We start from the raw sequence: 12,605 nt of genomic DNA on the forward strand, positions 1-12,605 counted from the left end.
ATTGCCCACCGACTTACATTCCTACCTCCAGTTCTCCCCATGTCTCTTTAACCAATTTCTTCACATATACGTTGAACAGCACATGTAATAGTGGACAATTCGTACACATTTCATGCTCTCTTACAGGTAATTACAGGCTTGCCTGTAATTTAATGAAATCGAACCGTGGGAATGTAGGGTGAGAGATGGATTGCTCTTGAGCAGGCACGTGGGATTGAACATACCGGGAAATAATTGGGACCGAATGAGTAAAAAAATAATTTTAATAAAAAATATAATATAACAATAATTTATTGAGGTATAGTCATGATGCGGCCGTTTTCGTAGGACATGTGGACAGTTTCCGCGATAGCCTCCTTCTCTGAATGTTTACCTGTGCGGAGAAATAAATTGTGTTTGAAATTAGAAATTAATCAGCACCTCTGAAATTCACTAAAAAAATTGATTTTATAATAAATTTATTTTAATATATTAATTATTCTTAATACTTAAGAAAGCGGAAGGTGCTTAAATTTTAAGATCCCATTCTCCACAACAAGGACAATATTTACTCAGTCGTAACAGATTTAGTGATTATTCTTCAAAAGATAATCACTCTGTAACGCCCGGTTTACCTTAATGCAGCAGATATATTATAAGTCGATTAATGAATAAAATAAAAATTTTTTGACAAATTTCTGCTTAGTTAATGTTTTTACATTTATAATTTATCCCATGGGGGAATATAGACTTAATACTGGCGAAATATGTTCCTTTGTGAACCACATGCAACTGATTTTTTTGCATTTTCTTAGAAGAAAAATCCTAAGCCAATATGCCTTTGCTCTGAATTTTTCTCCGGAAAACATTATGCCAATAGCTCACAGTTTCAATGTCATGCAAATTATTTGACTGTTTCATGAGAATGGATATCCAGTACAATGCTCTCTTGTATTGCAGAGGAATCTAAAATGCTCGTAGGAAAATTCTTAGGAATAATAGATATCTGCTGAAGGAGAATGTGTGAAATTATTGTTTCCTTTCATGAATCATATATATGACAACATCTTCACGTCAGAAGATATTTACTATTGGGTTATAGTTTCAATTTTGACAATGGTACTAGCGGGAGGGGAGCAGTTGCCAAAATTGTGATTCCCATTGAATAAGCTCGAGTCTCACACGAGAGCATCTATGAAGTTGATGATTGCCCTATTTCAACTTACCTCCCCTCAAGAAGATCTTTTGAAGGCTGCAAATAGGAGATTCAAACACCAACGTGACGAGAACCGCGATCATGAAGGTGAAAAATATATCTGCGCTCGTCATCCAAAACTGAAAATAGAGATTGTTAAAATTAGAATAATCGATGATCAAAGAGGCACTTGGTTCATTTTCGTTTCTTTACCTTTCTGTCCATTTTACCTTGTCCCTCCATCTCCATTCATGCATTGCGAAGACCTCTCTATAATATACGCCCATCATCTTACCTCAATTACCATGTTTCCTCATACAAAACCACCCACCACATCAAAGTCCTGATGAGTAGTTTTTTAACATCCTTAACGTTATTGTCATCAATTCCCTTCTCCTTGTGAAGCTTCTTTGCCTAACACATTACTTTTTCTAATGCCTCTCCTATTTGGTTCATTTTCGTCTAAAGTAATCCCAAGATTGGAAAACTTCTCCACCTATTCTAATTTTGGCCCTCCAATTTTAATATTTACCTTAGTCTCCCATTTTCTCGAAAACCTCATTAACTTTTTTAAAATGGATCTTATTCCATGCCTATCACATTGATTTCCTGATCCGTTCTGGAATGTTTGCAACCCCTTTGCTGACTTGTAAACTAAAGCTTGATCATCCGTAAACAGAAACAACTTTATGAATTCTCTCTCAATTTTTAATTCTATCTCAATTTCTCGCCAAACTTCTTCAACCATTTGCTCACATACATGCTGTAAGTACGGTTGATAAAGTCAACCACTGCCTTACACCTTTTCCTAGCACTACCCATCCCGGCTCTCCATCCAACACTCGTTCCTGAACAGTCCGAGACGTGCAGGTGGCGGATAAGTCTCCTATTCATCCAATCTTATTCTATTTTCTAAGACTAATTCAATTGTTCTAATCAGTTCACCCTATTAAAACGCCTTTTCGAAATCTACGAAACAGAAAAATAGATCCTGATTGTATTATACGTTACTGTCTATTAGAGACTTCATTACTGCTAGGCATCATGCGTGCCTCTCTCCTTCTTGAACTCAAATTGATTATCCCCTATGCATTCATTTTCCCTGCTCTCCATCCTCTTATCGATGATCCTAAGAACAAATTTAGCTGCGTGTGAAATCAAAATTATTGTTCTGTAGATAATCTATTCATGACCTTTTTTGGAATAGGAAGTAACACTGATCCCGCGAAATATTCCAAATTCCTCCCTCAGAAAGTCTACAATTTAGTCCATAAGAAACTTTAACATAAGAAAAAGGTTTTCTCAACCCTGAAGTAGTTGCGAGGAAATGTTAACTATTCCCACGACTTTATTTGATTGCAATGCCCGTAAACTTTTTGGCCTCATGTCTTTACCAAATAGTTCCTCTATATCTTTTATTTATTCCATCTCTCTTGTATATTTCCTGATCCAATTAATAATCATTATAGGCTTATCATTAATTGTAACCGCGGATTTCCCCCTCTTATTTCCTGAAAGTGATCTCATCTACCTGTATAGCACACCAATTTCACTTTTACTTTTCAAACTTTCCATATCCTCGCAATGCGTATTTCACCACGTTTCTTTTGCTCTGCTTGTTTCTTGCCTTATTTTATTATTTAACCCTTTATATTTGCCTCTGTCTGTACCAGTGTTTATATTCTTTCTTTTCCTTCTCTCGCCTATATTTCCAATTATTTCATCCTTAATCCAAGACTTCCTAGTCCTTTTCCTATTTATTGTTTCTATAGTAAGTGCAATTTGTAAGGTATCGTGTAGGGTATAAAGTATGCATGTAAGATTTGTTAAAGGTAATTTATGTGAGTTACGAAATATAACGCAAATTATGTCATTTTTTAAAATTCATCTTCGATAGTTTAAATCTAGTGGAGATGTAAACTCTGTAAGGAATGCCACCTTGCTAATATTCTGCGTGCGTTAGTTGGCAAACACGCGTGCTGCAAGCTGTGTTATTTGATTGGGACAATCGGTAAAATTTGGCAGTTTGAAATTTCAGAACAGTAGGAAATTTCTGGGACTTATTAAATTTACGTACGTGATTCAAATATTAATCACTTAATTTAAGTTTGATATAATGAAATAATTGATTAAGCATTTACGGCAACATTTTTTGCGGTGGAATGAGGAAATATTTTAACTATATATTAATGAATAGAATATGATGGTATTTTTACAGGTAACCCACTCATCTCTATCCACATAATACCCAGCAAGCCGTCGTAAGGGCGTGTGGCGACGGGTGTCAGGGTACTAGTCATTAATGCAAAACCATTAGTTTATTCATAAACGTGAAATGAGATAGCTCATATACAAACTCTCCCTTGCATACATATGCCTGTAGAAGATATTAGGTACGAAAAAAGAGTAAGCGTGACGGATATGTTGCATGAGGAAGTTTGGGACGCCCTTAGTTCTCAAAAAGTCCAGGCAAAACTTAAAATTTTCAGAAAGGGACCAAATACCCGTATTTTCTTGTGACACTAAAGTAATTTTAATGGTTCCAAATTATGTTGGTAGATTCACCCACCAATATTAAAGTAGGTGAGGCATGGACACCTTCAACGACAGATTTAAGTACTCGTCCTAAAATGCAAGCATAGCAAAATCCAACCCATTAGCCCAAAAAAGTTAAATAAATTTGAATACTAGAATTTGATGGATTATTCAATACACGACGAGTATTGTATGATATACGGTAATTAGGCATGTATGTGCACGAATTATGTGGTATGTAAACCGATTTATTTTTAAATGCCTATGTGAACTAATAATTAAGTAAGTGTTATCGGTGCCATAACATACCAATACATGTCCATGGGAACCTGTAACCGACCGCTACAGTGTATGGTCTTGTGAATCACGTCAATATAATTGAGCCGTTAGTTGTACAACGGATAAATTTAGGACGTAATATCTCTGACGAACGATTAGGGATCGGGAAGGCTTTTTTATTTAATCATTCCAAGGAGTAAGTATGTTATCTTTATCTCATCTAGCTTTAGTTATTGTCCTTGTTGCTAACAGCTCCTTGCTAAAGATGTAATTATGATTTAGATGCATCGAAAGCTGAAACTGTGCTGGGCCATACAGTTAAGCGATCCTCTTATTCCGGTTGAGATACTTTTCAGTTTACCGGTGGTCACATGTTAAAAATGTTGAAACCGGCCCCATCATAAATTCTACATGTTAATCGTTTTCTACACCTAATCCTTTTATCCGTTCCCTCCTATTGCAAATATTTTTGGGGCAAATGTTAAACATTTTCGAAGCAGGCTCGTTATAAATTCGGCCATTAGCCCATTTGAAGCTCGCACTGCGCCCCCATCCCCCTCCCGCCCTCACCAACTGAAATCCCGGGGGTGGGAGTTATTTCCGTAAGATTATTACGAAATATTTCAAGAGGTGAGGTCAGCGTCCGTTCTACAAACGAAAATTTCCGGTGGACCGGCTGACTCGATCGACGTAAAGGACCGGTTACCCACAGTCCGTGGCCACATACGAACCAAACTCAAAAATTTCACTCCCCAGCATGATTTCCTCGCAGAAATAAATTTGGATAAAATAAATAAATAAATAATTTTGACGTCTCCTTCGACTTTGCTTCCGGATGCTTGGCGCGGGAATACGTTCCGGTCTCATCCTGTCGGGAGTCCTTTCCGATTCGGGTGCGCTTAAAAACGAAATCGACGACCTTTCTCCAAAAGAGCGAAAGTTGCCGAGAGCCTCGCTCGTGTGGTACGCCGGATCCTTTGAAGAGACCGGTTTCGCCCGAATCCGGATGGAGATTGATTCCCCCCCCCCTTCCTTACTCAGTTCTCCGAGACTCTACGTCCTCTCGCAATCGATCCCGCGAACCCCTCCGGAAATTCCCTGGAGTGATAATAATTCCTCCGTTACTGTCTAGGTGACCTAAGACGCGAGAGGAAAGGGAAAGTAAACTGTATTTCTCATCCTGAAATGCTGATAGCAGATATTATGGGATAGGCAACCAATAGCGATAGTCATAGGCACCATGAGATATATACAGGTGGGAGTTTCGGGAAATGGGGGGAAGGAAGGGCAGAGGAGGAAAAATCCGGTGTATGAAATTAGTGAAATACGCCAAGAGGTCATAGAATTTACCGTTCTATCCAACGAACGATGTAATTCACTCTAAGTCCTCTTCATATGGCAAACATGTACGTAGTTTATCCACACATTAGTTATTTGCACATGTCCAGCGAATTGAAGGGCGAAGAGAAAAAACTCGGCGTTCAACAATATCCTGATGTAATAAAGAGATGAACTAAAGAGTCACACAGTTTAACGTAACATTTGACGGACGGTATAGTTCACTCGAAGTGCTCACCACATAGCCTCCAATCAGGCAGAATGTTCAGGGAATGAGCTAAGTAAATGTGGAGGAGGAAACCCGGCCTCGTCATTAGCCTAATCTTAACGAAATACGCCTAGGGGTCGCACAGTGTAACGTCCCATCTTACCACGTGAAGCGCTCTTCACATATGGCACCGGAGTAGGGATGCCTATGAAAAATTCAACCCCCATCCAGATTGAAACCTTGGGCCTCGAATTGGGAAGTCAGTGAACCAGTCACCACTCCAACTCGATCTCCTGATTAACAATCCTTGTGGAAGGTCGTTTAATCTAAGTCTTGGCGCGTCACTAAGGCACATGGAATGCCGTGTTCCGTTCTCAAATCATTTAATGGATTTCAAAAGCATTCGTCAAAATAAGGTATATAGTATGAGGCATTAACCACATATCAATCTCCAGAGATAAATCAAGCAATTTCTTCAAGCATGGTAATACTATGGGAAATGGTTCATGTAAATTGGGAATCGGCCCCTTTCTTTCGTTTTAACCGAATTTCATCTCAGCTGAATTTCGTTTAAACAAAATTCCATGTCAACCGAATATTGTTTTTGATGAATTTCATGTTAACCGAATTTCGGATAACACGAAAAAGGGATTCATTTTACAGAAACGTTTTCGGTGGCCATTTAATCACGGCGTCGACGTTTTGGAAACTGCCCAAGACTGCAAGAAGGATATTTGTAACTGAAGTTTCATTTTTTCTGGTGCAAGTAATTTGCCAGAGAAAATTATGAGAGCGTAATTAACTAATTCACGTAATCAGTCATTATTGTGAAGTATTTAGATAACCGCTATATTAATCTATTGCAACAATCGTCCCTCAAGTAGCATCACATAGGCAATAGTTTTCAATTCTTAAAGCTGAATTTCATTTTCTTCTTTCCGTTTTATACTCTGACAAGTATAAAAATGAATGGAACGCTTTCAAAAACGTATTGGTAAGTCTAAGATCAAGGTAAGAAGAACACATGTGATTGAAGATACTCAAATAAAGGTCGTAATCATATTTGGCTGTAGGGGAATGGAAAATTGGGAATATTGGGTTTCAATGATCACTCACCAGTTTATAAAACGTCATATACTCTGGGGTCCTGAGCGTGGCGATGCTCAACATTTGAACCCCACCGTGGATGAGGAATGCGCAGTAGGTGAGTCTACTGAGAGGCACCACGGCGTTCCATTTGAACAAGGGAGTCAGCGGCCCTGGAAATAAACGGACGAGGAATTAAAACATCAAAAGTACTCGTAATGTGAACGCATATATATATATATATATATATATATATATATATATATATATATATATATATATATATATATATATATATATGCTTTCGTAGACGTAACACGGAAGTGCCGAATAGTACATTACATAGTAACAAACAACATAGAAACACAAAAAAAGGGTCACTCACACGTTATTTCTTGATAATTTCGACGGAATTCTACTCCGTCTTCATCGGAAGATAGAGAAGTAATGACTGATGATTATATATATATATATATATATATATATATATATATATATATATATATATATATATAATATATATATATATAATCAGACCACCATGGTAGGAACATATTTACATTTTTAGAACTAAAAAATATATTTATGCATTGCAAAATAAAGTAATTAAACAAGAAATACAAATAAAAACACCTGCAATAATATTCTGTGGTAATTAATTTGCTGTGACTTAATGCCATACACGTATCATGTCAAAACTCACTACAATTATTGGTTTGCTCACTATTGAATAGCGTTACTAAGGCCGTTTTTATCGTTCTTAAGTAGTATGTTATTGCTAAAGATGCTTTTTAAAACAAAGAATCCCATTATATTCTTATCATTCATCACCCAAAAGAATCTCATGACCAAATTTCTCAATGTACCATTAACTTACATTAAAATCGAACCAATTCGAGTATCGTTCATGTGTCCGCAGTCACCATTGCAGATGCTTAAAAGTGCGAAATTGAGTTATTAACTCACGATATATTTGTCGAAGAAGGTAAATATTTCAAATAAATTTCATAATGATTGAATAAAGTCGCAGATATTGCTCCCATTATCCATTTCATTCTGTTTGGAGAGAACTATATATAAGTTTTTCAGGGGAGACATATGAATCTGTGACAAAAGTTACAAGGCATATTAATGACAATCTTTATCTAATAAGAATGTATACCAATGCAGGCAACATTTCATAAAAATAGATTTAGCAATTTAAAAGCAGTGACAGGGAGGAACCGAGTAATTACAGGCGTGTTTCCCTCACATCCATATCGTGGAACTTATGGTATCATGTAACTTATGATTGTTCGGTCGATAATGAGACACCTAAGTAGTCTGGAATCGATGATAAAAACCAGCACGGATTCCGGAAGGGTAAACCCTGCGAGACGCAACTTGCGCTTTTTGTTCATGGTATATGAGGCCCGGAAGGAGGAGAAGGGAGGGAGTATTTGGCCTGGGAGGGAGTGATGCTCCAGTGGACGCGGTATTTCCAGATTTACAAAAAGCCTTCTGTAAAGTATCCCATTGTAAACTGTCTGGATTAAAGACTTTCTGAATGGTCGCGGGAAAAGGGCCGTTTTTAGAGGGTGTTAGCTCTCATGCAGTAGAAGTTACTTCAGCTGTGCCTCATAGAAGTGTCCTCTTCCATTCCTTATTTACGTTAACAGCATTGACCCCGTGGTTGACAGTAAGATACGCGTTTTTGCCAACCAGGAAGTTTTTCACCAAGATAACAGTAGTTCTGGAAATAAGTTACTTTAGTGCATGTCCTTAACACAATAAAACGTTATTGTGACCTTTGGCAATGAGAATTTAGCATAAAAAGTTACGCAGTGAAAAATTTTTGGAATTAGAGCAATTCTTTCCCGAACGCATATTGTATTGGGAATACCGAAATAGAAATTGTGGACTCGATTAGTCGTTACCCTCACTCATGACCACCCCTGGGCGAAACACACGACGAATATGAGGGAAAGCTAACAAAAAACAGTGTTAGGGGAATGTGACGAGAGGGTTAAAGAGCAGTGTTATCATTCGCTAGTTAGGCCTAATTTGGAATATGCTGTTATCAAACGGGTTTGGGGATGGTTAAATATATCCGATATGCATGGGAATATATGGGAACATTATACGACCGTGCGATGAGAGGAAAGTATTTTGTCTTTATCTCATATAATTTTTTTTTACTGTCCTTCTTGTTTCCTACAGCTCCTGTCATATGCGTGGAGAAGTGTATCTATCTTATATAAGTTGTACATGTACCTGTATATGTCACTATCTATATTGCTTTAATTATTTTACCATTCTATAATTTTTACTAATTATAATTTAATCGTGAATATAAATGAAGAAGAACTTAATTTTTGATGTTGCATGTATGGTGTGTAATCGACCCTTGCGACGCTACCTAGCTATAGCTTGCAAGACACCGAGTAGATAAGATAGATTTACGAGAGACAGAACATAAGGAATGGTCTTCGCGCGTCAAGTTCATTGAGATCCCCTCGGCGGGTCAGCAAGAGAGAGAAATTTCACTTCGGTGAAAATCTTCAGTGAAGTTTGGATTGGGTACTTTGCACAGCAGGGCTAAAAGTTCAAGCATTGGTGCTGTGTTTGAACATTTCCTCGCTCGTGGTGCAAATTTCTTAATTCAGTATTTGCTTCATCGCATTAGTAGGCGGAATATTTTTCCGAGCATGATTGTTGGGCGTTACCGTAACGAGGTCTCCGAAGTTGGAGAGGCGCGGTCGCCTTCCACTGATGTTATTACTACAAATAACATGCCAGCAAAATACGCTAAGTGATGAATTTATGGAATAAAGATTAGTTTAAATATATCTCTTCACATTTCGGCGCGACTTTTCCCTTCAAGGAGTGGACGGAGGCGCACCTGAATCTGGTGAAAAGTGCGAGGCCAGCTATGTTTTCTTTCCGCAAAGTGATGATTGGGTACGCTCGTTGTCGATGGCCAATATTTGTCAAATGGAGGCGAGGAACTAGTCGAAGAGAGGTTGATTGCGGAGTTGTTGGGAGGTTACTGTGATATTGATTGTTTTTATCAGGCTAGACTTCAAACAGAAAGCACTTATAGCTCACGAGCACACGAAGAAAACAAAATCCCTCTCTGTCCAGCGTAAGATCTCACATCGATTACATACTTTGTAGCCAACAACTGTGGTCTCCGTTCCTCTTTTCTTCCAAAAAATCTGTCCATCGACAACCAATATAATAACTATCTATCAACCCTACAAGACAACGCTAGTGGTAGAAGTGATTACACACCAGGCATTCAGCATCAAAAATTAAGTTTTCCTCAATTGTTTGTAACAAAATAAATAAATTTATATGCATATCATACATCTTCACAGCTGCAGGTACATGTACCACGGTATTTAAGATAGAGATACATCCCTACGCTTTCAATAGGAGCTCTAAGTACTTAGAAGGATAATAGCTAAAGCTAGATGAGTTTAGGACAACTCAATAGGCTACTAGGAATGAGAAAAGTACTCCCACTAAGCGCAGTCTTACAGTTAATTTGAACCCTTTCAGTTCATAGGGAAAATGGTATCTTAAAATTATATGTTCTTAACTTGATCCATATAGTTTTATTGACTCCACCTCTCCTACCATTATGCGATGGGATTAATAGTACTTTTTCAACACCATCGTTAAAGAGACCTTCCAATTGATGCTGGAGATTTAATGTGTAATTTGGCCTCCGCCCTGTGAGTGATTCCAAAACTAGTTCCTCTAATAATATTGATGAGCTACTCAGTTAACGTGTTATGTACACCCACTGGTTCACTAATTTTATTCCTATTTTGCCATAAACCGATTTACTCTTCAACCGGCGGCAATATTGAAATCTTTTCCAATTCAATTTTCATTTAACTGACCAAATTTAGTAGTAATGGTAGTTATTTTTTACAAAAACATGAATGCTTTGCACTGTTATTTCCTGCAATGAAGTTTCAGAATTTCAAGATTCATTGAGAAATTATACGTTTCTATTCTTAAATTTAAGGAGAAATTATAAATTTCGGCCTGAAGAAAAACATAAAATTTAGGTGAGGAATAGGACCGACCACTTCAGAAACATATATGTATGCGGTGTAAGGGAAGAAGTTCCTCCTACTCTCTAAAGAAAATATTTTATTTCCAGCGGTGTAATCAACTGTAAAAAGGGATTTTTTCATCATCCCTAATCTTTGTTGAGAAAACTTGATTGGGGAAGACGAAAATAGAGAATACATTTTCTATACAGCATGAAGGCAGGCAGAAATTACAAATTAATAAAAATAAAAATGACCTAGGGCAAGGAAAGGGAAGTTCTCGTGATGTTTAGAAGTGAATAGCCGTTTGAGGACAGTCCAAAACCTGCACTTTATCTGGTGAAGACCCTTGAATGAAATTGATTTGGATTGATTTTGATAGTTGTAAATGCATATCAATTTTTGCCAGGCCAAATATGCTTCAGGCCTGCAAAATACCCATTTACTTAGGCTGTCAGTTCTTTGTTTGAAGAGAATCTCCGTCCACCGAGGAAAATTTTGAGCTCGGGGACGAGATGGAAATTTGATGGAGCTAAATCACTGATCGGGGTGAATCACTGTTCGGAAATTTCCATTCTTATGCGTTTGGATCCTGCGTCAAGAGTCGTGGAAACCATTTAGAAGATAATTTTATCACATTCTATTATTAAAATGTGATCTACCCGTTCAGATGGCATACCTACAGCTTCTGCGATTTCTCGCACTTTCCGTCGTTGACCCTAATTGGTCATTTAATGCACTTTTGCAATAATCTCGCCCGATCATTATTTCGAATTTGATTATTCAATATAAATTAATCTAGCAAGATATAAGAATCAACTTTAAATGCATTTCTTATGGAATTTGATGTTGAAACTGACAGTTATACACTTGGTTTTCTTTGTTTGACGAGAATACTACCTATCTACATGTTACCCCGTAAGCCATAGCTAGGGCGTGTGGTGATAACAGCCATGTAACATCAAAAAATAAGGTTTTCTTAACTGCTTCCGTATTCAGTGAGATGGGGTCAGTTACCTAAATTGGTTTTCTATTGGGTTTACTCCATCCCAATTGCGTTAGCACATTATAGCACGTTGGTATATTATATCCGAAGTACGCTGTCATACTTTATATGACTCTAAATTGATATACCATGGTGGGGAAAAATGATCGATACATTATTTTAAAATGGCGCATTGAATGCTTATTATTCCTTATTCTTTGATCCGTAATGACTTCACAATTTTATAATTACTTTAACTTACAATTATTAAATCACTCTACATGTGTGAAGTCATAATTTTCCAAAAATGGTTATTGGATTACAGCTTTCTCTTCATTAAATGGACCCTTTGTTAGTTTGTTAACATATTCTCCCGGTTGTCTATGTGGCTAAAATAATAACTTCATTAATCGTTCCGGATGAACGCGATACGCCAAAATGGTGAATTGTTTCGGGGAAGACTACATTTTCTAATTTAAGAGGACTTATACGTGCATTGATTTGCAGCATTGATTAACTGGCCCAAGGACGATATATTACTGTAATGACAGTTGAATTAACAACCCCATGACCTATATCCACGTGAGAGTGCGCGGTGCAATATGCAGATGAGGATTATCACCCGGTTCTATAGCATATTCAGCTATGCCTTTTGTTTCCGTGAGGTAGAATGAAAATGGGACATGGATCTTATGTCCTGCGGGATAGAGGGACAAAGAGGTGCGTGGGTGTAAATAGGACTGCTACACTACTGACGCTTTTTCCTCTGCTACTGTAATCCACATCTCAAGGTTGAATTCCTCAGGAATAAAGAGGTCCACTATGGTGGCTCCTCCCACGCTCTCCCGCTCCTTTAGAACCCCCACACCCCTCTATCAACCCCCTTATACGCTTCGGGGACCCGAGTGTATGAGGAAGAGGAGGGGAGGGAGAGGAGAAGACGAAGACGAGGCG

At 37.7% G+C, this 12,605-nt stretch overlaps 1 protein-coding gene across 1 annotated transcript in view; it reads right to left on the minus strand.

Annotated features, from left to right (window-relative positions):
- Positions 1–245: 245 nt before the first annotated feature.
- Positions 246–12,605, minus strand: part of LOC139691569 (nose resistant to fluoxetine protein 6-like) — an 80,282-nt gene continuing 67,922 nt past the window's right edge. Inside the window, exons 11-13 of the mRNA XM_071589445.1 lie at positions 6,651–6,793; positions 1,206–1,314; positions 246–373 (exon numbers count right to left, since the gene is read on the minus strand). Of these exons, the coding sequence (XP_071445546.1) occupies positions 291–373; positions 1,206–1,314; positions 6,651–6,793 (335 nt within the window). The 3' untranslated portion in view covers positions 246–290. The remainder of the gene's footprint in view (positions 374–1,205; positions 1,315–6,650; positions 6,794–12,605) is intronic.

Source organism: Hetaerina americana, unplaced genomic scaffold, assembly GCF_022747635.1.
Source record: "Hetaerina americana unplaced genomic scaffold, ioHetAmer1.1.p SCAF_38, whole genome shotgun sequence".
Taxonomy (NCBI): domain Eukaryota; kingdom Metazoa; phylum Arthropoda; class Insecta; order Odonata; family Calopterygidae; genus Hetaerina; species Hetaerina americana.